At 40.5% G+C, this 27,925-nt stretch overlaps 1 protein-coding gene across 1 annotated transcript; it reads left to right on the plus strand.

The window, feature by feature from the left end:
* LOC138963146 (gastrula zinc finger protein XlCGF57.1-like) lies at positions 1-27,824 on the plus strand. The gene is made up of 4 exons (XM_070335181.1): positions 1-93; positions 944-1,293; positions 17,233-17,379; positions 21,097-27,824. The coding sequence occupies exons 2-4, from the start codon at positions 1,182-1,184 to the stop codon at positions 22,248-22,250; spliced, it is 1,413 nt and encodes a 470-aa protein (XP_070191282.1). The 5' UTR covers positions 1-93; positions 944-1,181; the 3' UTR covers positions 22,251-27,824.
* Positions 27,825-27,925: the final 101 nt, after the last annotated feature.

Genomic DNA, 27,925 nt, shown 5'->3' on the forward strand with positions numbered 1-27,925 from the left:
TGCTGCTGCCATATTTGTTACCTGACCCGAACAAAAACGCCACTCGCTGACTACTACCAAGCGAATTATCTGTGTCATCACTGTATTCTCAAGGTAAAATAAGGAACAACAATGCAAAATTGAGTTTGAGAGAACCAATTTCTTTCAAAGCTTCATCAAGACTGGTCAAATGACCGGTGTGATCGAATGCAGATGTACATGATACTACTGTATGTAGATGCTCCAGGAAATAAGTTCATGCAAATTCTGAAAATGAGAAACTGATTTAATTTGAGCCTAGGAAAACGTCATGTAATTACACTATTTCCAGCCATATCGGAAAGACACGTTACAATCATTCTAATACAAACACATAATTGCTACAAACGTAAATCAAGGGAATGAGGGATTTGACTTAGAGTAATACCACTGGCACTTCCAAAATTGGTCCTGTGGCTGTGCTTGTAAGTGTAACTGATCTGGCAGAATTTTTCACACTTGTTTTTATACACACTCTGAAAATATGACAGTGACAGGCAAAATATTACTTATTAGTTAATTAAATGAAATAACATGTAATGAAATTATCATAATCTTCTAATTAACGAAATCTATTTTTTTGGTCAATCGTTGTCCATGTCATTAAATGGTTTGCACTGGCTTTGTAAGTGCTTTTGAATGAGTGCAGTCTAATAAATTCCCTCTTATTGGCGCAGCTTTGTCTTGTGATATATATCAGAAGATCTCGTGAGCGTAGCCTAGCTAGCTGTCAATTCTGCTGATTTTAAAACTGCACATGAGTCATGGAGTGTCTGGTGTACCGATACTTGTTTAGTCATGGAGCTTTTGGGGTGAAGCGGTGTGTGTGTGTGTCTGGTTGTAAGAGACAGAGAGAGACTCAGAGACAGAGAGAGCTTTTCTCTGCTTCTTTAAATTGCTGATTGAGTCTCGTTTTTCTACACAGCATTAATGCCTTGAAAGCCGATCAGCTATGGACCTGAAAGTGCAACGCCATGAAGAGAGAGCAGCTATGATTGGCCAACAACTTGAACAGTGAACAGTCAGGAACTGTCAGCGCCTTGAACAGTGAACTGTCAGGAACTGTCAGCACCTTGAACAGTGAACAGTCAGGAACTGTCAGCGCCTTGATAAGTGAACAGTCAGGAACTGTCAGCGCCTTGAACAGTGAACAGTCAGGAACCATGTCCTCTCCCAACAGCATGGAGGAAGGAGACACAGCTCTTCTCTCAGATGTCAAGATAGAAATTGATGTTGCAGAAGAGTATTGTGACATCACTGGAACACATCCGTATGGTAAGTGAAATGAAACATGTAATGGGGAGGGAGGGGGGGGGGGTGTTTTGGGTAAGGGGTGGTAGTCAAGTGGGGGAGAGGCATTGTTGACACTATTGGTGACAGTCAGCCTTGGAATAGCAATTCACACCTTTTGAGGGGGGGGGAGGTTGGGAGGGGGAAGTAGGAAAAGAAGTCGCATGACGCCAAATTACTACATTAAGTTTTCTTATCATTTGCTACTAGCACTACATTTAGTCAAACTCACAAAATGAAATTAACAGACTGCATTTTTTTCTTCACCACATTATTAAACCTTACGGCCGTGCGCCAAGAAAGCATTTGACACGTGCACGAGAAAAAACGTGCAGAAAGTGACAAGCCAGTAGCGCATAGCGTTTCACAGGAATTTATAATTGAGATTTTAAAATCTCGCAAAAACGTTTATAGCACAAAAATGAGGCGTCCGATTGTCTGATCAGACAATCCGAATGTCACATAATTCCATTCGGTAGAACGTTTATCAAGGAAACTTGTATTAATTATGTCATTCTATAAAAGTCGCACACTGGACAAAACAAAAAGGTTGCAAAACTGCAGTTGTTTTTGAGAGAGAGAGAGAGAGAAAATTGTTCTGATCTTGTCTTGATGAACAAAGAATTTTATGATTTAAGAATGTTTGTGTAACAAGCTGTCAATTTATGATTTAGATTTTAAAAGTTACGTCTAGCGCCAAAACGAGGCGTCCGATTGTGGTACAGTACTTCAACAATCCGGCTGGCCACTCAAAAAAAATTCTTTGAAATTTTCTCGCTCTTTAGGGGTGCGTATCGCTAGCGCTACGTGTCATTTGTGCTACGTGTCATTTGTCCTACGTATCATTTGTGGTACGTGCCGCTATCGCTACGTTGATTAGTGCTACAAATAATTTGTTTATGAGTCGCTATCATTCGTTCATTATCACTACGTGTTGACAGCACTACATCTTTTAGCGCTACGTGTCATTATCGCTACGTGTCAATACCACTACTTATGACGACTCTCTCTTTCTCATTTTTTCTCTCTCTTTCTCTCACTCCTTCTGGTTTGTGTGTGTATATATATGTGTGTGTGTGTGTGTGTGTGTGTCTGTTTCAGTGTGTGTGTGTGTGTGTGTGTGTGTGTGTGTGTGTGTTTGTCTCTCTAGTCTCTATCTCTCTCTTGCTCACTCGCTCGCTCACTCGATCACTTTGTCTCTCTCTCTGACTCTCTCTGTGTTATGTTATGTTAGTTTGTATAATTTGTTTTTGTTAGTGTGTTTAGTCTGTTAATCGTTTGTTTGTTCGGTTGTTTGCTTTTTATTACTTTTTTGATTCATATTCTAACATTTTTTAAACGTATTATCATTAGATTAAACCCTCCCATGGGCGAGGGCTGGATGTAAAAAAGCACCTGTGTGCTTATGCCATTACCCTCGTTAATAAAGAATTTGTCCGTGTCTTGTCTTGTCTTTTTCTCTCTCTCTCTCTCTCTCTCTCTCTCTCTCTCTCTCTCTCTCCATCTCCATTACACACGCACCAACACATACGTACACACGGTATCGTATACACAAACTCACACACAGAAAAACATCCGTGTATGTATATACGGTATCATGCGAGAGAGAGAGAGAGAGGGGGGGGGGGGGGGGGGGAGAGCGAGAGAAGACAGAAAGAAAGATGGAGAGAGTGAGGGTGAGGGGAGCGGGAGAGACAAGGGATTTAAAAGAGGTACAGAGAAAGAGCGATTGAAAGGTGCAGAGAGAGAGAGAGAACTCAGCATGGTTTATCATACTAAGGCCACAGACTCAAAACCACGGGGGATGGGGGAAGAACAAAATAACAAAATAATAAACACACACCAACAACAACCATGAAATAAATACGTGGTGAAAAAGAGAGAGAGACAGACGGAGACAGACATACAGATCCGACAGACAGCCATGCAGACAACATATATATATAAACAACACAATAATAAGTCCAAAACCAAGCCAAAATATTGACTTTTTATTGTGTTGTTTAAATAAGCTTTTTTAAGTTTTAAAAAGTTTTCCAGCCTTCATTGTGTGGAGTGGTGCAGAGGAAAAAGAGTTTCTTGAATTCTGTATATATATATATATAATTACGTCATGTATAATTACGTCATAGACAGACATTGCGTCAAAGGATATTTGTAAACATCGTGCGAGCTAATAATAGAACACCCTGACGAAGGCCACGAGGCCGAAATATTGGTGAAAACGTGAAGGCTTGTTTTGGTTATTTTTTCCATATTTGTTTGTATATATATATATATATATATATATATTTATACACACACACACACACACACACACACACACACACACACACACACACACACACACACACACACACACAGGGAAGTGTCTGCCTGTCACGTTTCAATATCACAATAAGGTTATTATGAACGGTTAGTTACTTCTAACTAACTAACCACACCACGATGATCCACTCTCGCAGTCATACAAATAGATAGAATCAACAAAAGTATAAGTTTCAGACGCCTGTTTATGTAATATCACGCCACCTCCCTCGAGACTTCACTCCAAAAGATGTTCTTTTAGTTAAAACCGTAAAAACAAGTGGTCACTGACAAAAATGCCAGTTAAAGTACAGAAAATAATAATAACACGCTGATCCCGTGTATAGTTAGGAAATATAGCTGTCTGCCTTAAAGTGCTAATTCATGCAGGTGTCCCACACCCCACGTCATCACCACTCGAGTGTAATCATTAATAATACAGATGACTTGGTGGAAAGAAGGGTGCAAAAGACATGGTGCAACTTAGCTTTTTGCCACTGAGTGGGCGGCCCGTAATTAGTCTGTAGTCTCCACAACTGCTCCGTTGAATGTAGTGCCGGTTAGCGTGGAAATGAAGCAGGGAACAGTGGAGACATCAGGCGCCTCACTCAGTCGCTGAAGGTCCTCCCCGTAGTCTACCAGAAAGATGTAGAAGACGCGTAGATGGGCAGGACGACGACAGCGACAGCAACCGCCAGCACACCAGAACACCAGGTTAGCAGTTTACGTAGAACCGTCGTACGGTAAACAATAGTCGGTAGACGTAGGCAGTCGAAAAACAGCCAGCAAAAGAAGGCTGCAACAAAAAGCATCGGTGCACTAAACATGTCATGCTACCCCTCACACACCACCTTTAAACTTGTCACCTTGACATATTTCATCGAGCACGTGGGCCTGCACAAACGAACTGAACAACAAATCAGCTATTTTCCTTCCTTCTCTCCATATCTGCAAAAACCATATACAGATTAGTATTTTAGCGTCACAAAGAGCAAATTATGCGCTAACCTGGAAAGAACAACAGAGAGTATTTCATTCCACAAACACAGACTCGTCAACAGCGTTAAATAATGATTTATTACCTCAACAGCCTTATGTAATCCGCTTCCTTTTGAATGACTTCTGTTCGTCACAGAAATACCGCCATCCTCCTCTCGCGCTGAATCCTTATGCGGTGAAAAACCTTTTCCGCACAGCGGAGAAACCTTGACGCCCCGACTATCAGCCAGCATGTAAACAGTGAGAAGGCGGTCTGTCCTTGTAGTTCCTTTTAAGCCCTACTGGCAAGCAGCATGGCACGTTGATATACAGTGAAGTAGTTAAACGTGTTGAAGACCATCAAACTTTAAACACCAAATAAAGAAAGAAAGAAAGACCATCAAACTTGTAGGAAAATTAAGACACCGACGCTTCTCTCTCGCTGCTGAGTTTCGAGTGTGTCGTTAACATGTCTCACACAGACAACCTGGACAAAATCACGTGACTCACCTTGTCACGTTCCAAGTTCAGCTATCGCCAGTTTTGCCCCGACAGCAGAAATCACCCACGTGAAATCCGTGCGACACAAAATTCCTGTGTCCGCTATGCTCGGTCAGCTAAAACCCAGCCGTTGACAGAAAGCACAGGCGCTTTCTATCGCAATTGACCAAGAGAAGGCACCCCACAGAGTGACACTTTCTCGATCCATGTCACTAAATCGTGACACTGCCGTTTGAACATGTAGTATAGTGCTATCGACACGTAGCGTTATCGACACGTAGCGCTACAGTACTTTGGTTTTTCAAAAATAGTGATATCGACACGTAGTTCTATTGAGACGTAGTGATAATGGCATGTGTGAATTGTGGCAATAGCACTACGTGCCGATAGCACTACTGTTTTTGGCAATTTGTGTCGATAGCACTACAGAAAATAGCGCAAACGATACGTAGCACAAATGACACGTAGCGCTAGCGGGACGCACCGCTCTTTCGGGAGGGCACCTAGGATGTTCTCAAGCGGTGAGTGTTTAAACAAAAGGGTGTTTGTACTGTGTGTAAAAGCCTGACAGTGTCCGTGATGGTTTACGGGAAGCTGACTGTGCTTTGAATGGGTTTTTGACTCACATGCGAAGCAAAAGTGAGTCTATGTACTCACCCGAGTCGTCCGTCCGTCCGTCCGTCCGTCCGTCCGGACGTCCGGACGTCCGTCCGTCCGTCCGTCCGGAAAACTTTAACGTTGGATATTTCTTGGACACTATTCAGTCTATCAGTATCAAATTTGGCAAGATGGTGTATGATGACAAGGCCCCAAAAAACATACATAGCATCTTGACCTTGCTTCAAGGTCAAGGTCGCAGGGGCCATAAATGTTGCCTAAAAAACAGCTATTTTTCACATTTTTCCCATTTTCTCTGAAGTTTTTGAGATTGAATACCTCACCTATATATGATATATAGGGCAAAGTAAACCCCATCTTTTGATACCAGTTTGGTTTACCTTGCTTCAAGGTCAAGGTCACAGGAGCTCTTCAAAGTTGGATTGTATACATATTTTGAAGTGACCTTGACCCTGAACTATGGAAGATAACTGTTTCAAACTTAAACATTATGTGGGGCACATGTTATGCTTTCATCATGAGACACATTTGGTCACATATGATCAAGGTCAAGGTCACTTTGACCCTTATGAAATGTGACCAAAATAAGGTAGTGAACCACTAAAAGTGACCATATCTCATGGTAGAAAGAGCCAATAAGCACCATTGTACTTCCTATGTCTTGAATTAACAGCTTTGTGTTCCATGCTAGGTTTAGTTATTTGACCTTGACCCTGAAGGTCAAGGTCATGTCAAGGTCAAGCATGTGAGTCGTATGGGCTTTGCCCTTCTTGTTTAATCAGGAAATGATAAAGAATAAAACAGAATCATTAGTGGAACGATTTCTAAAATTGTAAATAGAATGTTAAGATTTTTAACTAGCAAATTCATTAATGAATTTTAAAACTTCTGTGCTGAAATGCAATCCCATAGTTTGGGTTTCATCGAAGATTGGTTTACCAAAATTTTGATCAATTTGATATAAAAAAAAAAAGAAAAAAGCCTGGTATCATGTCATCAGATTCAAAGACATTTATCAACAAAATTATTAAAAAACAATATCTGGGGATATCATTCTCAGGGATGTTTGTAAAGTTTCATGAAGATCGGTCTCTGAATCGCTCTACACAGAGACACCACCACCCTTGTCTCGATTCCCCGTCTATGTTAAAATATTTAGTAAAAAACTTGACTAAATTTTAAAAGACTGTGGCACACCAATATACATTTATTGTGGTTGCAAGCTGGGGCAGTTCTTCTTCTTCTTCAGCGTTCGACGATGGCTGTGTCTAGATTCTTTGGCCCGTGATGTTGACGAAGTGGGCTGTCATTTCCAGGTCCTGAGTGCTGCCCCATAGCTTGGTGTGCAGCGATGTCCCTGTGGGCCAGACATGTTTCCTCTCACTGCAGTGGAGTTGGCAGGTCTGCAGGAAGTGGTCCGGTGTCTGGTCCGCCTTTCCACAATGGCACAGGGCCGACTGTCTGATGCCGATCCTTTTTAGGTGGCTGTTTAGTCCACAGTGGCCTGTCCGGAGGCGGAAGACAATGGTCTGCTCGTGACGAGTGAGCTGATGGAGGGCATCTTCGTGTGGATTATATCCATTATTGTTTTTCTTTTTGAAGGTGGATTTTTGCCTGTTTCGGATTAGGGTCCTGGCTTCACTGTAAGTGAGATTAGAGGGTTGCTGCTCAGTTTTGCTGCCCTCCTTTGCCAGCCGATCCGCCACTTCGTTGCCCACAATCCCTGTGTGTGCAGGGATCCACTGCAGGACAACCGCTGTGGTTTGGGCCAGTGTGTTGATGTTTTGCATCAGGTGTTCCATGGTCGAGTCTGGATTGCCCGAACACAAGGCCTGGAGTGCTGACAAAGAGTCTGAAAGAAAGACAGCTTTCTTGGGACGGGTTTCCCACTGCAGGACTGTCTCTGTGGCTTTGTGGAGTGCCAGAACTTCAGCCTTGTAGTTGGAGCAGTGAGTAAGGGGAAGGTTAAGTACAAGTCGCGTAAGGCGAAATTACTACATTTAGTCAAGCTGTGGAACTCACAGAATGAAACTGAACGCACTGCATTTTTTCACAATGACCGTAGTCCGCCGCTTGTGCATAACGGAGTGAAACTAACGAGCCTGTTCAGCGGGGTAGTGGTTTCGCTGTGCTGCATAGCACGCTTTTCTGTACCTCTCTTCGTTTTAGCTTTCTGAGCGTGTTTTTAATCCAAACATATATCTATATGTTTTTGGAATCAGGAACCGACAAGGAATAAGATGAAATTGTTTTCAAAACGATTTCGGAAATTTAATTTTGATCATAATTTTTATATTTTTAATTTTCAGAGCTTGTTTTTAATCTAAATATAACATATTTATATGTTTTTGGAATCAGAAAATGACGAAGAATAAGATGAAATTGTTTTTGGATCGTTTAATAAAGAAATAATTTTGATTACAAGTTTCCGATTTTTAATGACCAAACTCACTCATTAGTTTTTAAGCCACCAAGCTGAAATGCAATACCAAACCCCGGCCTTCGTCGAAGATTGCCTTGCCAAAATTTCAATCAATTTGATTGAAAAATGAGGGTGTGACAGTGCTGCCTCAACTTTTACAAAAAGGCGGATATGACGTCATCAAATGTATTTATCGAAAAAATGAGAAAAAACGTCCGGGGATATCATACCCAGGAACTCTCATATCAAATTTCATAAAGATCGGTCCAGTAGTTTGGTCTGAATCGCTCTACACACGCACACGCACACACACACACACACACACACATACACCACGACCCTAAGTCACAGAAATAAAAAAATAATGGAATAATGATGTATTTTCAAAGAGCTAGCCAACGAAAGTGCAAGCCGAGGATTTCTGCCTCGGATTTAAAAAACAACAAGTCGCGTACCCAGTAGTTTGGTCTGAATCGCTCTACACACACACACACGCACAGACACACACACACACACACACACACACACACACACACACACACACACACACACACACACACATACCCCACGACCCTCGTCTCGATTCCCCCTCTATGTTAAAACATTTAGTCAAAACTTGACTAAATGTAAAAATGATACATACGAAAGTCACAGGTTTCAATCGCTTAGTGTACACTGTCTTTGTTTCTTGATCAATACTGATTTTGGTACCGTTGAGTTCCTAAGACTCTGCACTTTCCTTTGATATTAGGCATACTCAGTTACTGTGTATAACTGGATCAAACACTGGATAATCATTAATAAATAAAGTAATTAGTTTTTCCGATTAAGGTACATACAGCAACTAATTAAAACATCGAAACCAGCTCTTCAAAACTAACTCTGTACATATGTTTCGACTTTTTGTTTGTTTCAAACCTCCCCTTAGCAACCACGACCCCTGTCATTCTTTTTCTCTCTCATCGAAGCGCGAGATGCACCCAAAAGACATGTACATACACCCTTCTCTTGGCTATTCTACTGTTTTCAGTTCTACTAGGAAAACAGCTAATGTTATGCCTATTTACAAGACAGGTCCTGCAGACGCTTGTAATAATTATCGTCCGATTTCCTTGTTGAGCTGTGTTGGCAAAGTCTTGGAGCGATGTATTCACAGCCAATTATATAACTTTTTACAATCCAACAACATTCTCACACCTACACAGTCCGGTTTTATACCCGGCGACTCGATGATAATTATGTCAACTTGTCTCCATATATAATGACTTGTGTTCAAACTACGACAACGGTTTAAAAACACAAGCGGTATTTTTTTATGTGTCAAAAGCTTTTGATAAAGTTTGGCACAAAGGATTATTGGTAAAACTGGAGTCGATTGGTGTTCGAGGCCGACTATTGTCATGGTTTCGTAGCTATTTAACAAACCGTGTTCAATCAGTTGTTGTTAAAGGTGCCAAGTCAGAGTTAAAAGGTTTACAAGCAGGCGTACCTCAGGGTTCAGTGTTAGGCCCCTTGTTATTTTTGATTTATATAAATGATATTGTAAATGATATTGAGTCTGTTATCAAATTGTTTGCTGATGATACTAGTTTGTCACTTGCATTAAATGACCCGATACGACGTGCCGAAATTTTTAATTCAGACTTTGATAAAATTAGTAGTTGGGCAGCACGTTGGAAAGTTACATTTAATGAAACCAAAACTAAACTGCTGAATATAAAACGTGATTTAAACCAAAATGACCCTCTATTTTTTAATGGAAATCTCCTGGAAGACATACCAGAACACAAGCATCTTGGCATTTTTTTGCAAAACGATTGTAAATGGGACGCTCAAATTAGAAATATTGTGAAAAAGACCACTTTGTTGATTAACTGCTTAAGATATAAGTATAAGTTATGCAGAAATAGTTTAAAAATAATGTATAAATCTTTTATTCTGCCACATTTCGATTACGCTGATGTGTTATGGGACAATTGTACCGAAGCCTTATCAAAAACACTTGAAAAATTACACCTTGAAGCATTACGTGTTATAATTGGCGGTGTGCGGGGACCAAGCCATGATAAGATTTACAAAGAAAGTGGTTTTTGGCTCACGTAAGTGTAGCCTATGCGATGCTAAACTTTGTCTGTCTGTGCGTGTGTGTGTGTGTGTGTGTGTGATAGAAACTTTAACATTTCCGAGTCTATGTGTGTGTGGTTATCCAAGACTCGCATAAGAAGATTACGTCACGGTCAAAAGTGTTTGACGTCAATTAATGCATCATGACGTCATGCCTCCCTGTAGTCTTTCTCTCTCGCGCGGTGTGTGTGTGTGTGTGTGTGTGTGTGTGTTCATTTTGTGCACATGTGTTATTGTTACTGTTTTTGTATACATGTGTACTCGTGTGCGTGTGTGTGTGTGTGTGTGTGTGTGTGTGTGTGTGTGTGTGTGTGTGTGTGTGCGTGCGTGCGTGTAAGAAAGAGAGACTGAGAGAGAGAGAGTGTGTGTGTGTATGTGTATGTGTGTGTGTATGTGTGTGTGTGTGCATGAGATTGTGTGTATGTTTGTGTGTGTATGTGTGTTTGTTTGTAAAGGTGTGTGTGTCCGTCTGTCTATGTGTGTATGAGTTTTGTATGTATGAGATCTGTGTGAGTCACTGTGTGTGTGTGTGTGTGTGTGTGTGTGTGTGTGTGTGTGTGTGTGTGTGAGCCTGTGTGTGTGTGCGTGCATGCATGCGCGTGTGTGGGTGTGTGTCTGTTTGTAAGAAAGACTGGCTGAACACCGAAATACTAATTTTACCGGGTTATTATCCAAGCAACAGCTTCAAAGTATTGAAGCAATGATCAACATTTCGTCGGCACGTATACATGTAGATAAAGTGTGTATCCAAAGAAAACGGGTGGTGGTGAGTTTGGGGGGGGGGGGGGGGGTAAAAACAGGTGACTGGTTTGTGTTGTGTGTGGTATGTAGACCAGGTCAGGGGTCAAGGTTGGGTCAGATCGCGTGAAGCATTGTGGTATAGATTCACTTCTCAGTTCTAACCGAGCTGCATTCGCCGATTCGGGGAAGACGATTTCACATTGTTCGGTTTCGTAGCGGCTCCAGAAAAAATAGATAAAGAAGATACCAAAGGAGATTTCCTACAGGTTGATCTGCACAGCGTGTTTACAGTGTCTGCGCGAGGAAGCGCTGTCGAAAGGGCAGTGTCGATCTCTCAGACAGATCTAGATCTAGCGTCTCCCACTCTTGCACTGAGTCTATGCTTACTGTGTGCGTGTATGTGTGACGGAGTGATTGAGTTTGTGTTACTGTTTGTCGATTTCTTACGGGAGCCTTGAAGGCTTCGCCTCTTGTTGTAGTTTAAAGGAACGCCGAAAACGACATAAATTAATTTTATTTCACAAAATGGTTCACGGTAAATGTCCACAATATTTAATTAACCTCTTGCCACCTCTAGTCTCTTCACTAAATCCCTACCACAGAAGACGACCATTCGAAAGATTCGTACCAGCACATAGGACAGACATATTCCGAACATCCTTCATCCCATTCTCCACAGTTTTATGGAATAATTTGCCTGATGTGATTAAAACAACAAATTCAATAAGCGAGTTTAAGCATTATTTACAAAGTCCTGATCATAGTGTACCAGCTTATTATTTTGGAAAACGACAGACAGAAGTTCAGCACTGCAGAATGCGTTTAAATATTAGTAACCTTAATTCAGACTTGTGTAAACGCCATCTAAAAGATAACGCACAGTGTGTTTGCGGTGATCCAAATGAAACAGCCGAACATTATTTATTAAACTGCACTTTGTATGCAGATGCTCGTCTGACAACAATCAATTCGTTGCCTGTTCACTTCAGACGCGTGGAAATATTATTAAAAGGTAGCGAGCAATATTCTGTTCGTAATAACATATTGATATTTGAGTCTGTCCAATCGTTTATTGTTAAATCTGGTCGACTGATTTGATGGATGTGTTCACGCATTGATAGTGTATATGTGTGTGGGCAGGCGTATGTGTACCTCCACACTGCCTCTCTCTGTGTTATCGTATTTGATTACATAAGCAGCGAATAAGTAATGATTATTATCGTTTGTCTCGTATCTTATATGTTAACGATTTACTGCCTTCCATAAAAAAATTGTTACATTTACTTGAATTTACATGTTGCATGTTTTAGACTTGATGCTCTCTTCCTATGCGCTTTCGTCCTAGTCTCTCCTTGTGGTTGTTAGTACTTTCTTCCTCCTCCCCCTCCCCCTCCCTTTTCGTTTTTATCTTCTGTAGATTCTTTTGTTCCTATTTAGCTCCCCATCCCCATTCTTTCAATTTGTTCTTCTGGTTTATTGTTGTTATGTCCACCATTACGAAAATGTGTGTAATTTAGTATTGTTCTGGTCACGTGATATAAGCATTTGCTTGAGTGCGTGTCCTAGCTGTGTGTTTTGAACTGTTCATGCGAAGAAATTCTGAATAAAGTTTTGTTTAAAACCAAAACATGGCAGTGAGGAGTGACGTATAATAATAATATAATAATAATTAAGTAGATGTGTACTGCCGGGCAGTACATACCCCAAGCGAAGTCGTCCATCTGTGTGTACATGATTCTCTCTCTCTCTCTCTCTCTCTCTCTCTCTCTCTCTCTCTCTCTCTCTCTCTCTCTCTCTCTCTCTCTCTCTCTCTCTCTCTCTCTGTCTTAAAATGTGTCATCGATGACGTGTTTTCATACTTGCTAATGCGGCAGGCTAATCATGACGTCAAATTGAAACTTCTTGAAGTCTCTCAGAAAGGGACATGAAAACCATGTGGGGGTTACTGGTTTGGGCTGAAAAAAAATCCAACTCCACCTAAAATTCAAGCGCCTATGGGGCTGAATTATGCAGCATAAATTGTGAAACATCAGGATATCTCACACTTTCAATTCTGCCATCATGTCAAATCTGACAACAAACCTACCCACAGAATGTCATAAATATCGGTGTAGAATTGAGACTTAACGGTTTTTAACTGCCAAAAATAAGTTTTTTTGACTGGAAATTGTCTTGTCTTGATTGTCTTGAAATTCAGTTTGGGACAACGGACCCACCCACTAAATTTCAAAAAGATAGGTGAAAATTTAAATGTAACGGTTTTTAACTGCCAAAATTATGTTTTTCTTCTGGAAAAGTATGGAGTGAAAATCAGTTGGGGACAACGAACCTACCCACAAAATTTCATAAATATCGATGAAGAATTGAGATTTAACGGTTTTTAACTGCCAAAAATAAGGTTTTTTGTCTGGAAAAGTATGTCTTAAAATTCAGTTTGGGACAACGGACCCACCCACTAAATTTCATAAAGATAGGTGAAGAATTGAAATTTAACGTTTTTTAACTGCCAAAATTATGTCTTTCTTCTGGAAAAGTATAGAGTGAAAATCAGTTGGGGACAACGAACCTACCCACAAAATTTCATAAATATCGGTGAAGAATTGAAATTTAACGGTTTTTAACTGCCAAAATTATGTTTTTCTTCTGGAAAAGTATGGAGTGAAAATAAGTTGGGGACAACAAACCTACCTTTAAAATTTCATAAGAATCAGTGAAGAAATAGGATTTAACGATTTTTTAACGGCCTTTAAATCATTGGTGATGTCATCATAACCCAGTCGTTGTAGTTGTCGTCGTAGTTGTTGGTGTTGTTGTTGTCATGTTCGTTGTCGTGATTGTTGTTGTTCTCGTGTTGTTGTTTTTGTTGTTGTTGTTGTTGTTGTTGTTGTTGTTGTTGTTGTTGTTGTTGTTGTTGTTGTTGTCGTCGTCGTCGATGTCATTTGTTGTTGTTGTTGTTATCGTCGTCGTCGTCGTCATCGTCGTCGTTGTCAGAGGTTATTTCTAAAGATTTCATTGATAGTCTTTGTTCTCGTCACCAAGACTTGCTAAGAACAAGCTTGGAACAGCAAGAGTTCCAAGAACAAGATTAGAACAACTCATTACATCATTACCAGTACGTCATTTGTATTTAGAACACACTTTAGAAAAAAACTCTTCAGCTACAAACCAGTCACCCTCACATGTCGGAGGTGTTTGTCTAAACCACTTACTGAAATGTTTTGAGGTTTAATGACCATACACATGTTGAACCGGTGAGTGTCTTCCGCTGCTTAATTCGCAAATAACTATTTTATTAAAGTCCGCTTGAAACGCTCAAAGATGAAATTCCATGTTAAAAAGTGACAAAAGTTTCACATTTTCCCGTTGTAACAGCTTCCGATGATATTATATGAAAATTCTGATCCTCTGAGAGGATTCCCCGAAACAAAATCAGTTTGTACGCCTAATTTTAATAGAATTGTCCAAACAGTGTCGCTAATATTGTGCTAAAAGATGAATTCTAGAACAATGTTCACAGACAGACACCACTTGGCAAAAAATTTTTCAGTGCTGGGAGATGAAAAAAAAAACTACCTCGCTACGCGCGGGCTTCGCCCGCGCTCCGCTTGGATAACGGGCATTTATAAAGCGCCTTATCAGAACAATACATGTACAGCCTGTTCCAAAAGAAACGCAACCAACCTGTTTCCAAAATCAAAGTGCAAAATTTATTTCGCAAATAATATTTCATGAAGTTACATATTTCATTTTTGGTACATTTCCAAATCACAACATGTGGAACAAAACAGGTTTAACAAGAAAAGTGGAAAACAATGACAATTGAAGCACAATTTATGTCCCTTTTCTGACGCAGCTGTCTTTTCTGCGTTTAATAACGGACGTGTCCTCCACCAGCGTTTCTGACTAAGTGACACCTATTGGGCATGGAAAGTACCTGGCGCCTGAGGAAGGCCTGTGGTACCCGCTGGAACTGCTGCTGGATGGCCTCCTGGAGCTGAGCGACGTCTCGAGGGCTCTCTTTCATTTTTAGACAAACGAGGCATTCTGCAGTCAGTCCAGCTGAAGAAGTCACTGCTATTTTCTACTGTATTGCCAGCTCAGTTGAAACTTGAGTTGTCCCTATGTCGTCACGTATGTAACTTCATGAAATATTATATGCAAAATAAATTTTGCACTTTGATTTTGCAAACAGGTTGGTTGCGTTTCTTTTGGAACAGGCGTATACAAAATTCATACAATCACTGTCAGATTCAAACAACACATCATGCACATCTCACATCCCCAGTCTCTATGCTAAGGAACTATCCGTAATGTTGTTGGAACAAGTGAGTTTTCAAATTGGACTTAAAAGATGAAATGGATGGAGAATGACGTAATTGAAAGGGGAGTGAATTCCATAACTGAGGGCCATAATACAAAAACGTGCGGAAGCCATGAGCCTTGCGTTTAAAGCGACCTTGACGGAGAAGTCGAGCATCAGAAGAAGAACGAAGGGTGCGAGAGGTAGTGTAGAGGGAGACCAGTTCCGAAAGATAGGCAGGTGCCGATTCAGAGATGATATTGTAGCAGAAGCAGGCAGCTTTATACCTAATACGTTCAGACACAGGAAGCCAGTGAAGTTTTTTTCATGAGAGGAGTGCAGGGTTGTCGATGTGTCAATGCTGTGCTCTGAAAATGAGACGTGCAGCAGGGTGTTGTACTTTTTGCAAGGGTTGGAGAGTGGAGTGAGGGCAGCCTATGAGAAGGGAGTTACAGTAATCTAATGTAACGAGAGTTTTAGTGGCATCAACAGTGAGAAATTTTCTCATGGAACCTATTATCTTCTGATCTCAAAGTAACATGTCTGACAGACTTTTTTGATGTGTTGTTTCATGGAGAGGTGGGAGTCCATGATGAACCCAAGATTCCCAGCACTATAGTATAAGAGAAAGAAATGTCACTAGAACCTACTGTGATGGAGGCTGGAAGGGAAGTGGTCAAAGAGGAAGATCCAGAGAAAAGAAGGAATTCAGTCTTGTCATCATTTAACTTGAGCATATTGTTTGTCATCCATGATTTAATATCTGAAGTGCAGTTTTGGAGAGTGTGCGTCAGCGCTTGGATTTCTGTAGGCTTGCATGCTTGTTGGAGTTGTGTGTATGACCGCAACAGTTGGTCTACATCCTTATGGACTGGGTGGCCGAGTGGTAACGCACTTGCGCTCGGAAGCGAGAGGTTGCGAGTTCGACCCTGGGTCAGGGCGTTAGCAATTTTCTCCCCCCTTTCCAAACCTAGGTGGTGGGTTCAAGTGCTAGTCTTTCGGATGAGACGAAAAACCGAGGTCCCTTCGTGTACACTACATTGGGGTGTGCACGTTAAAGATCCCACGCTTGACAAAAGGGTCTTTCCTGGCAAAATTGTATAGGCATAGATAAAAATGTCCACCAAAATACCCGTGTGACTTGGAATAATAGGCCGTGAAAAGTAGGATATGCGCCAAAATGGCTGCGATCTGCTGGCCGATGTGAATGCGTGATGTATTGTGTAAAAAAATTCCATCTCACATGGCATAAATAAATCCCTGCGCCTTGAATATGTGCGCGATATAAATTGCATAAAATAAAAATAAAATAAAAAATAAATCCCTGCGCTTAGAACTGTACCCACGGAATATGCGCGATATAAGCCTCATATTGATTGATTGATTGATTATGTACCCGTCTACGTATGTTTGGTTTTAATTATCTGCAAGAGGAAGTGGATATTTTGGAAAATATGAAATGCAAATGGCGGCCATAATTAATATTTTGTTGATACATGTATCTACTTCCTCTCGCTGATAATCGAAACCTAACGTATGTGTACATAAGGATGTAGATCAACTGTTGCGGTGATGCACTCCTCACTGTCAGATTCCAATTAATCGCTGTATACATGAAACTTAATCGGAACAAAAATTCTATTTGCTTTATTCATTCATCTACTGTGTTTGATCCAGTAATACACAGTTAGCGTGTTATATTAAAGGCAAGTGCAGATCGAGTCTTAGGAACACAACGGTACCACAATCAAAAGTACTGGTCAAGAAAAAAAGACACACGAAGCAATTGAAAACAGTGTGACTTTCGTAGGTATTAGAGAGTGTTGCTTTTGACATTAGTTAGTTAGTTAGTTAGCTGAACATTGCTTTTCGGGTCCAGCATATAATAGGCCAAATCAGGACCCCTTTTGACATTACCTGCATCTGTTTTCAGGTATGTTGAATCAGCAGTCAGATTATCATCACTCAAAACAGGAACCAGGTGAGACATTTGATACAGTGCAGACATTGGAAGGACAAGGTGCAGTCAGCACTCACAGTGATACCTGGCTGAAACAAGAGGCAACAGACCAGTACAGAGGTATACCTCTATTTTAAATCTTCTACAAGTATGAAAACTATAGGTCCTCACAGAAAGAATTTTGTGACTATCAAGAGAGAATTTGAGAAAATTGGGTCTTTATGAAGCGACTAGATGATTACCCGCTTCGCGAGACGGAGTATGAATACCCGGCTTCGCCGGGAAGAAGTTGAGCCGCGGGTGAGTTGCGCACCATACGCCGGCTTCGCCGGGTACCCGGGATTGACGCCACACGAAGGAAGGGAGATAAACGCGCAAAACACTGGAGAAGATAAGGAAGAGTTAGTGGAAATGGATCTACAGAAAAACCAAAATCGGTTCAGCGCTGCGCGCTGAGATCACGGGTTAAATATTTTCATCGACCAGATTGTGTCCGGGCTCTACCTGAATATGCCCACCAAATTTGAAGCAGATCCATCGAGAACTGTGGCCGTGCATCGCGAAGAGAGAGAGAGAGACAGACAGACAGACAGACACACACACACACACACACACACACACACACACACACACACACACACACACACACACACACACACACACACACACACACACACACACACACACACACACACACACAAAAGCCGTATATAGATATAGATAAAAGGGATTTGATAATGTTTTAAAAAAAAAACCAGGTTTCACAGTAAGGCACAGAGAGAAACCGTATGTAGGCACTCTGTGACCGGACATTCAGGTAACCTAGAAGTCTTGTGGGCAATTGTGTTTTATCCTACATACTGAGAGAGACACTCGTGAGATATTATAATCGTTCAAATCACACGTGTGTATATTATGTAAATGAGGTCATGTCAAGCAAGTCTGGCAGGGACCTGTTTTTCCACTGCTTATGATGCCAAAGTAACGTCATTATAGAATAGAAAAAATTGCGCTCGCTAATAACTCTCCGTGATTTTTTAGAAGTTGCACGTCACGCCACACTTTCAGGGTGACGTTTCTTTTCTTTGACATAATAGATTGCACGTCAAGGCTTTAGAAGAGATCGAGGTTCCAAAACAAGCGTCTTCAATTTTAGCTGCCTCGACTGCAGGACATTTTCAGTGAAATACACAGTATGTAGGATAAACAGAATACGTGACATGGCTTGCTGTGTCATACCAGATTTACACGAGTTTTTTGTGTTTTTTTATATTAGAGACATCCAGATTTGCCTTCGTCAAAAGTTCGTGAGTTCCGATCTTCGCGAGTTTGTTGAAGTGGTGACGTCACATCCGGTCACGGTCACCACTTTCCAATTTCGGTCCAGATCTACGCGAAGTTCTTCGTGCGCGTTCGTCTGTTTTTCGAAACAGTGATGACGAGTAGTGTTATATATGACGAGTCTTTTTTATCGAAATATTCCAGACATCTAAATATGCGGGGTACACTAGCAAAACTGAGAAAACAATTCTGAAAAGCGAACCAGACGCGGAACTGGCACACGGTAGGATATGTCGCCCGTCGACTCAAGTTGTGAGTTTTGTGTGGGTATCCGTGTTCATGCACTAGGCCTCCAAAATGAAAAGTTGACAGATGCACAGCCCACAGAAGCATCGTAAAGATATTAAACTTTAACACTGCGCGCATTAAACATTTTTTTAACATTATGAAAAGGACTAAAAGTACTCACGAAGATTGCTAATTGAGGTTCGTCAAACAGGCCTTTTTCACCACGCAGATCCCGGTCTTCGGCAAGCAGTGGTGGGCGCAAAAAACCAAGCGCATGCGCATTGAGGCACAAAGTTCAAAATAGAGAGGAAATCCCCACCACCGACGAATGTTCGTCTGACGAAGGTTGAATCTGGATGTCCCTAATAATTGAACTGCGAGCAAAAACGAGCTGTTCACTATTTGAAAAAGCAACGAGGTAGTAATTCTCTATATATTTACCAATGGGCAAACTCTTGAATCTTGCTGTAATTAAACTTGATTTGCCAATCCACTGAACTAGTCAATCTATACTATCTTGTAAGCTTTGAATCTCAAGTATCAGATGCTGCAACATCTAGATTAGTTTTTAGTTCCCTCTGCAAATACTTTGACACAAGGTCATCGTTTACCAATCTTGTTTGCTTTAGATACATGAGTCGTTTTGAAAGTTACCAAGTGAAACAAGCTTACTTGTACACTGTAGCCGGTTTTTCTTTTTATTCAAGTTATGATTCAACAATTGTTTGAGAACTTATTTTCTGATATTGTGAGTTCAAAAGCTGCAAGCAGAAAATCTACAAGACAAGGGAGGTAACTGTGTTATTTGTCAGAATGTTTTTTGCATGGTTATTTTCCTGTCTGTTCATAAAAAATGTTTTAAATCAAAGACAGAATTCCTTTAGATAATTTCATGAACTATAAAAATTAGTTACAACGGTGTTTGAAGAAACAATACAAAAGAGGACAAGCAAACAAACAATTTCTGAACATGTACACTAAGTGACTAACTGAAGGAGACGGGCCGCCCATGAGGTGGAATGTGGCTGTGTTTTGTTGAAGGACAACCTGAATTGATTGCATCATTACATTTAGTCAAATTTTGACTAAATGTTTCAACATAGACGGGGGAATCGAGACGAGGGTCGTGGTGTGTGTGTGTGTGTGTGTGTGTGTGTGTGTGTGTGTGTGTGTGTGTGTGTGTGTGTGTGTGTGTTACGATCTGTTTAATTTTGGAGTTGATAAGCAAGTCGTGTGGAGCATATTAATACATAACAATGTGGGTCCACATGGCCCCACGTCTACAGAAGGGTATTCACGTTTTTCCTTTTTTGAGAAGCTTTAGTCGGCACGGTAATGGTTAAATTAATTATTTTATTTTATTACATCTCGCGAAAATTTAATCACGGCGTGTACGGAAGGGCATAATGCACGTTTTTGCTTTTTTGGAAAGCATGGGTCTTCGGAAGGGTATGCATATTTTTTCTTCTTTGAGAAGCAAAATATGGGTCCGCACGGCCCCACGATGTCTTTGTGTGTAGTCGATAACGCGGTCGGGCGAAGGTTAACAGGTCCGCATTTTTTTAAACAGGAGAAACATTTGATGTTATTCTCATTTCTGGGATGCTGCCATGGGGTCGCCTTCACGCGGCGGGGGTGTTTTCACCAAGCTACCCCACCCCTTTACTTCTCTTCTTTAATCTTATTTCTGCCTTACCAGTCCTCTCACCTATATTTCCTTCCAAGAAAACTCTCCCTACTATTCCCTGCAGTTTTCTAATTCTTTTCTTGTTGTCTTATTTCCACCTGACTGGATCCATCACCTTTATTTCACTTACCAAAAGTCTTCTTTTCCACATCCTTATTTCTCTGCACCCCACATGTCGTAAGAGGCGACTAACGGATTCTGTTTCTCCTTTTACCCTTGTTAAGTGGTTCTTGTATAGAATATAGTCAATGTTTGTAAAGATTTTAGTCAAGCAGTATGTAAGAAATGTTTAGTCCTTTGTACTGGAAACTTGCATTCTCCCAGTAAGGTCATATATTGTACTACGTTGCTAGCCCCTGGAGCAATTTTTTGATTAGTGCTTTTGTGAACAAGAAACACTTAACAAGTGGCTCTATCCCATCTCCCCCCTTTCCCCTATCCCATCTCTCCCCTTTCCCTCGTCGCGATATAACCTTCGTGGTTGAAAACGACGTTAAACACCAAATAAAGAAAGAAAGAAAGAATTTCTGGGATCATGATCAGCATTCTCATATGGCTTTGGTTTTACTTTCATTTTTCAGTGCCGGTCAGAGTTGCTGTGGCCACAGAGAACACAGCTACCATGCCTACAGTGCAGACGTTTGAAGTACAAGCTACAGACAGCACTCACCGTGATACCTGGCTGAAACAAGAGGAACATTCAAGTACTGAGTGTGATACCTGGCTGAAACAAGAGGAACATTCTAGTGCTGAGTTTGATGCGGGGCTGAAACAAGAGGTACATTCCAGTACGGAATTGGATTTGGGGCTGAAACAAGAGGAACATTCAAGTACTGAGTGTGATACCCGACTGAAACAAGTAGATTCAAGTAGTCCTGAGTGTGATGCTGGGTTTACACACTCGGGTACTTTGAACAAACACATGGTAACACATACAGGAGAGAAAAAGTTTGCTTGTTCAGAGTGTGATGCTAGGTTTAAACAGCGTGATTATTTGAAACGACACATGATGACACATACAGGAGAGAAAAAGTATGCATGTTCTGAGTGTGATGCTAGGTTTAAACGGCGTCAAGATTTAAAACAACACATGTTGACACATACAGGAGAGAAAATTTATGCTTGTTCAAAGTGTGATGCTAGGTTTAAACGGCATCAATATTTGAATCGACACATGATGACACATACAGGAGAGAAAAAGTATGCATGTTCTGAGTGTGATGCTAGGTTTAAACGGCGTGATTATTTGAAACGACACATGATGACACATACAGGAGAGAAAAAGTATGCATGTTCTGAGTGTGATGCTAGGTTTAAACGGCGTCCGGAATTGAAACAACACATGTTGACACATACACGAGAGAAAAAGTATGCATGTTCAGAGTGTGATTCTAGGTTTAAACTGCGTGAATATTTGAAACAACACATGATGACACATGCAGGAGAGAAAAAGTATGCATGTTCAGAGTGTGATGTTAGGTTTAAACGGCGTGAATCTTTGAAACATCACATTATGACACATACAGGAGAGAAAAAGTATGCATGTTCAGAGTGTGATGCTAGGTTTAAACGGCGTGAATCTTTGAAACATCACATTATGACACATACAGGAGAGAAAAAGTATGCATGTTCAGAGTGTGATGCTAGGTTTATACAGCGTGCTAGTTTGAAGCGACACATGTTCACACATTCAAGGGAGAAAAAGTATGCATGTTCAAAGTGTGATAGGTCATAGACCAAATAGCCTGGACCGCCAACTCGTCACGTGACCCTTTGAGGTTACGACGCCGCCTTTCAGGGGCGCTTAGCGTCCGGTTTGAAAGGCCAGCGATTCGAAGACAGTGAAAAGAAAGCACACTAGAGTTATTTGTGACAATGGTAGGTGACAATGAACTGGATTTTCCAAAACTCCAAACTAAACTTAACAAAACTCATCGAAAAACATGTTCCATATGCACTTTTGCTGAGTTTATTTTAGCATTTTCAGAACTTACCTCGGCAACTTCGTCTATGTTTACAATCGACACCGGATATCACGTCCCCCTGATTTCTGAAAGGCTTGAAAGCGTAGGTTTCTAAATGCGAGAGGCCGCTACCTTGTAATAGTGAGAAAGAGCGGAGAGAGAGCCAGTTGGCGGTCCAGGATAAATGGTCAATGGATAGGTTTATGTGGCGTGCAAATTTAAAGCAACACATGTTCACACATACAAGGGAGAAGAAATATGCATGTTCAGAGTGTGATGCTAGGTTTATGCGGCATGCAAATTTAAAGCTACACATGTTCACACATACAAAAAAGAAAAAGTATGACTGTGTATAATGTGATGCTAGGTTTATACGGGGTCAAGGTTTGACACACACCGACACAGGAGGTTGAAGCAACACATTCAGGATTAAAGAGTCATACATGATTTGAAAATAAAATGACAATTCAGTGTAATAGTATAGAGCGACATATGTTAACCTTCACTGTATCACGCTTTGGACTTCACAGTCCGGATGATGTGGGTCGAGCATGACCCATACTTTCCAAAGAAAGATTCAATGTAAAAATTATTGGTCAGGTACGACCAACGCCATCCGAACATGGAAACAGCGTGGAAATTCTTTACGAAACTCCATATGGGTTGTCCAAGTTACGTCATCGTTTAAGTGTTCGCTGGGTATGTGTGTATGTACTGTATAGCTATTCTGATGGACACGTGGGGGAATTCGGGGGCTGTGATTGGATGGTCTCAACATAATGCTACGGAAGTCGGCCATTTTTGCCAATATCCAAAAGCATATTGGCAATAACAAAGACGCATGGTTCCGGTTTACCCATCAGTGTACCACACGATGTTAACAATCGACAACAGCATACACTAACAACTTGAAATTCTTCTCGGGAATGTTTTTCAGCTTTACAAATGTCGATAGCATACCGTTTTCTGCTTACTTCCCGATGAAACTGGACTAAACCAATTATTTTCTGTCCCAAAACACCACAAAATGCACAAAGTCGAACTTTTGCATTCGGCTTTTCTTATCTCCTAGTCGTTCATGTTCTTATTCATGTAGTCGTTTATAACTGAGGTAGAAAAATTCGCTTCATGACGAATCCCCAGCATGTCGTAAGAGGCGACTAACGGATTCTGTTTCTCCTTTTACCCTTGTTAAGTGTTTCTTGTATAGAATATAGTCAATTTTTGTAAAGAATTTAGTCAAGCAGTATGTAAGAAATGTTAAGTCCTTTGTACTGGAAACTTGCATTCTCCCAGTAAGGTATATATTGAACTTCGTTGCAAGCCCCTGGAGCAAATTTATGATTAGTGCTTTTGTGAACAAGAAACAATTGACAAGTGGCTCTATCCCATCTCCCCCCTTTCCCCGTTGGATATAACCTTGAACGTTTGAAAACGACGTTAAACACCAAATAAACAAACAAACTTGAACGACGTTAAACACCAAATAAAGTAAAGTAAATTCTGTATATATGTTCATTTGCAAAGGGCCTAGAGCCATAGGTTAGGCACTTAAAAATGTCCAGTTATTATTATTATACATGAGTAGTCGTCGCGATATAACCTTCGTGGTTGAAAACGACGTTAAACACCAAATAAAGAAAGAATACATGAGTAGAAAATATATACCGAGCAACAAAAGAAATGCGAAAAAATTCGTCATTGTTTGATTGACAAAATTTCCAACAATTATAGAGTTAGAATTATTAAACCACAAACGTTTGATGAAGGCATTTTTGACCTTGCTTTTGTGTGATTATTTTGATGCTGTGACTGTTTTATCACACGCGACCAGCAGGTTTAACGTTAAACACATAATGCGCGCTTGCAGCACGTGCAAGTGGAGCAGGAGAAATGTGATGTATGAAATGTGTTCACTAATGCATTAGTAACCAAAAGAGACCATGGCACGCTTGCTGCCAGTCTCACTTTTGAAACAGCCAGGATGCCAAGATTGACACCACCAAAATGCCAGGTCGATTTAAAGCTGGGGATGATCCAGAAGCGCTGGCATGTGCTTTAAACGTGCATATGTCAACAGTCTATCACCTTCAAAATAATCGCACAAGAGCTAGGTCAAACATGCCTTCATCAAACTTTTGTGGTTTGATAATTCTAACTCTATAATTGTTTGAGATTTTGGCAATCAAACATTGCAGAATTTGTTCGCGTTTCTTTTGTTGCTCGGTATATATGTAGTGAGTGTGGTGCTAGGTTCACTTGGTCTGGTACACTAAGCTGGAAAGGTATTTGCTTTGGTTGCCTAGGAAACTCCAAGTTAAACTAGCAAAATTTAGAACAAGCAATCATAAGTTGCCAATACATCAGCACAGATTTTTTAATGTTCCTAGAAATGAAAGATTGTGTGACATGTGCGATAAAAATGAATTAGGTGATGAGTTTCACTATTTGTTCAGTTGTACCGACGAAAGTATAGTGTCTGAAAGAAGAAAATTAATTAGTCCTTATTACCGATCTCACCCAAATTGTTTAAAATATGAACAGTTAATGAATTGTAAATCTAAGATAAAACTAATGAAGCTAGCAAGATTTGTAGCCCATGTTATGATTTTAGTATGTTAGCGTTATATCTAGTTTCTTTATTGGTATGTATATATATGTAATACATGCTTTTGTTTTGTGTTTTTACAAAAGATGCATGGCATAATGGTATTGCCAATTTATTTCGGCTGTATATTATCGTTGTCCGCTTAATGTATACCGTACTTTCCGGGTGACTCCCGCAGTGGGGCACTGCGGTTATGAAATTAAAAGCCCCTCCTGTTTTTGGAACCGCAGGAGCTTTCTAGTTTGCTGTTAGGTAGATTTTTGGTTCCTCTTTCCTGTCATGCTCTCTTTTTCTTCATGAATTCTTTTCTTTTTTCTGCCTTCTTGCTCATTCACCTGTATTTTTTCCAAAAATCTCTTCTCTTGCCGCTTGTCTCGCGATTCATGTATAGTTTAATCTGTTAGTGTTCTGATGTAAGTCCAGCAGTAGATAGGTTAAGCCTATTTTAACATACTGGAAACTGGTAATCTTCCAGTAGGTATTAATTTAGTTTTACTAAAGCCTGCTGAGACACAAGTAATGGGTTAGTGCATTTGTAAACAGGAATCGCTTGACAAGTGGCCCCCTTCATCCCCCCCTTCCTCGTCCTGATATGGCTCTGCGTAGTCGGCTGGACGTTAAGCAACAAATAAACAAACAAACAAACTTTCCGGGTGACAAGGCGCTTCGTTATCTAAGACGCACCCCCTTCTTTTTAAAAAAAATTGTAATCCAGTCACCCATTGGACGCAGGGGGCCGATAGGGCGCACCAAAATTGAAAAAGTATACCGGTAGTCGAAGAATGAAAATAAGCCGGCGAGATCAAAGCCAGGTCCATTGTTTATAGACACGACCTTCTTCCCAGGGGTCAATGACCCAGTTTTTGCCATGAGAGGTGGTTCCTGTCATATCTGAGAGAGGAAACACTTCCTGCTTCGGGGTCAGTGACCGGTCAGTGACCGAGTTTAACAGAGTCGAACTCTGTGTGTGCGGTGAGATCAAAGACATTGTGATAGCTGGGTGGCCTTGTTTATAGACACGACCTTCTTCCCAGGGGTCAATGACCCAGTTTTTGCCATGAGAGGTGGTTCCCCTGTCATATCTGAGAGGAAATACTTCCTGCACCGGGTCAGTGACCGGTCAGTGACCGAGTTTAACAGAGTGGAAATAATTATGTGTGCTCTGTGTGTGCGGCCAGATCAAAGGCAGGCATTGTGATAGCTGGGTGGCTTGAGAGCTGAGGAAACTTGGCCAGGGCAGTACCTAGTAGCTGAAACATGCATTATCACAAGTTGTTTGACTGGTACTCAGGCGGTCTCTTTGATTTTTTTCGTATTTCATACATGGATTAGACGCTTCGTTATACAAGACGCAGGGGTCGAACTCGAGGAAAAAAGTCGCGCCTTATGACCCGGAAAGTACGGTACATATTATCTGCCTGATTTCTTACCTGATTTTGTTAAACCTATTTTTCTTTTTGTTTGCATGTATGGAAGTGTATATTGCCAATTTAATTTGGTTGTATAGTATTGTTGTATTTGTCCGCTCAATTTGTATACATATATTAACTGTCTGATTTGTTACCTTTTTTGTTAAAGTTATATCTTTGTTTCAAAGCCCTCTGGGCCCAAAACAATAAAATACTTGACTTGACTTGACTTGACACTAACAACAAATTCAGGAGTAACTTGAAGCAATGACATGGTTATACAGATTAGTTGTCTTACCATTTCTTTCTTTCTTTATTTGGTGTTTAACGTCGTTTTCAACCACGAAGGTCTTACCATTTGAAGCGACACATTTTAGCTGACACTTGAGTAAAAGAAAGTACAGTATTCATGCTAGGCTCACACAGTCTGGTAATTTGAAGCACAAATTAGTGTTTTGAAATGACTTCTTTGTAGTATGCTAAACGACTGTGCAAAATGACTTTAACACTGCCAATTGAGCAAGAATTTGCTTCGTTTGCCTGTTTTAATTGCATTGTCTGCAGCAGCAGTTGCAAACATGCATCGCACTGTGTTTGTGTGCATGCGTTTACGTGTGTTTTCTTTTGAGTTATATGTTTCTATTATTTTATGAATAACCAGGTAAACTTGATTTTTAGTTGTTCACTTTTTTTAAAGCAAAAAGGAGAGGTTCACATTTTTTTCAACATTTTTTTCCCCCTCTTGTATGTTATACAGTAGATCCCGCCTTCTACGACCTCCAAAATTCTGAGAAAATCAGGTCTTAAAAGGGAGGGAGTCTTTAAATGAGGGGTAAATTTTACAAAGGTTTTGAACAGAACATCTGAGAAAACAGGGTCTTGAAAGAGAGGGAGTCTTATATTGGAGGGTCTTAAAATTGGGGTTCCACTGTAACAGTCACTTTTAATTTCAAATATGATCAGAACAAATCTGTTTAGATATAAGATGCAATGTTGATGACAAATGACATTCATTTATGTTGTTTGAATCCTTCAAATCTTAAATTAACTGAGACAAGTCGACTACGCGAGGTATACCTGGAAGCTTTGTTACTGAATTTACTTTTGAGTAAAAACTTTATGAAGTCTTCACAAAATCGACTTAAAGGATTACTGGCTTAACAGTTTTTAGTTTTTGCCCTGTTTTGTCATTCTCCTAAAAGTGTTCATGTGCTTTCACCAGTTGTTAATATGGCATCCGAATACTTTGGGTTTTGATGCAAAGAACGTTTATATTACATGCAATTCATGAATTTTTTTTCTCTCGAGCAATTCAACCTCTTACTCAATTTTGTTTCAGTTCTGGTTTGTGTGTGTGTGTGTGTGTGTGTGTGTGTGTGTGTGTGTGTTTTGTTTGTTTTGTTTGTTTGTTTTTGTCTCTATTTTTCTA

Source organism: Littorina saxatilis, linkage group LG3 (assembly GCF_037325665.1).
Source record: "Littorina saxatilis isolate snail1 linkage group LG3, US_GU_Lsax_2.0, whole genome shotgun sequence".
Classification (NCBI taxonomy): Eukaryota; Metazoa; Mollusca; class Gastropoda; order Littorinimorpha; family Littorinidae; genus Littorina; species Littorina saxatilis.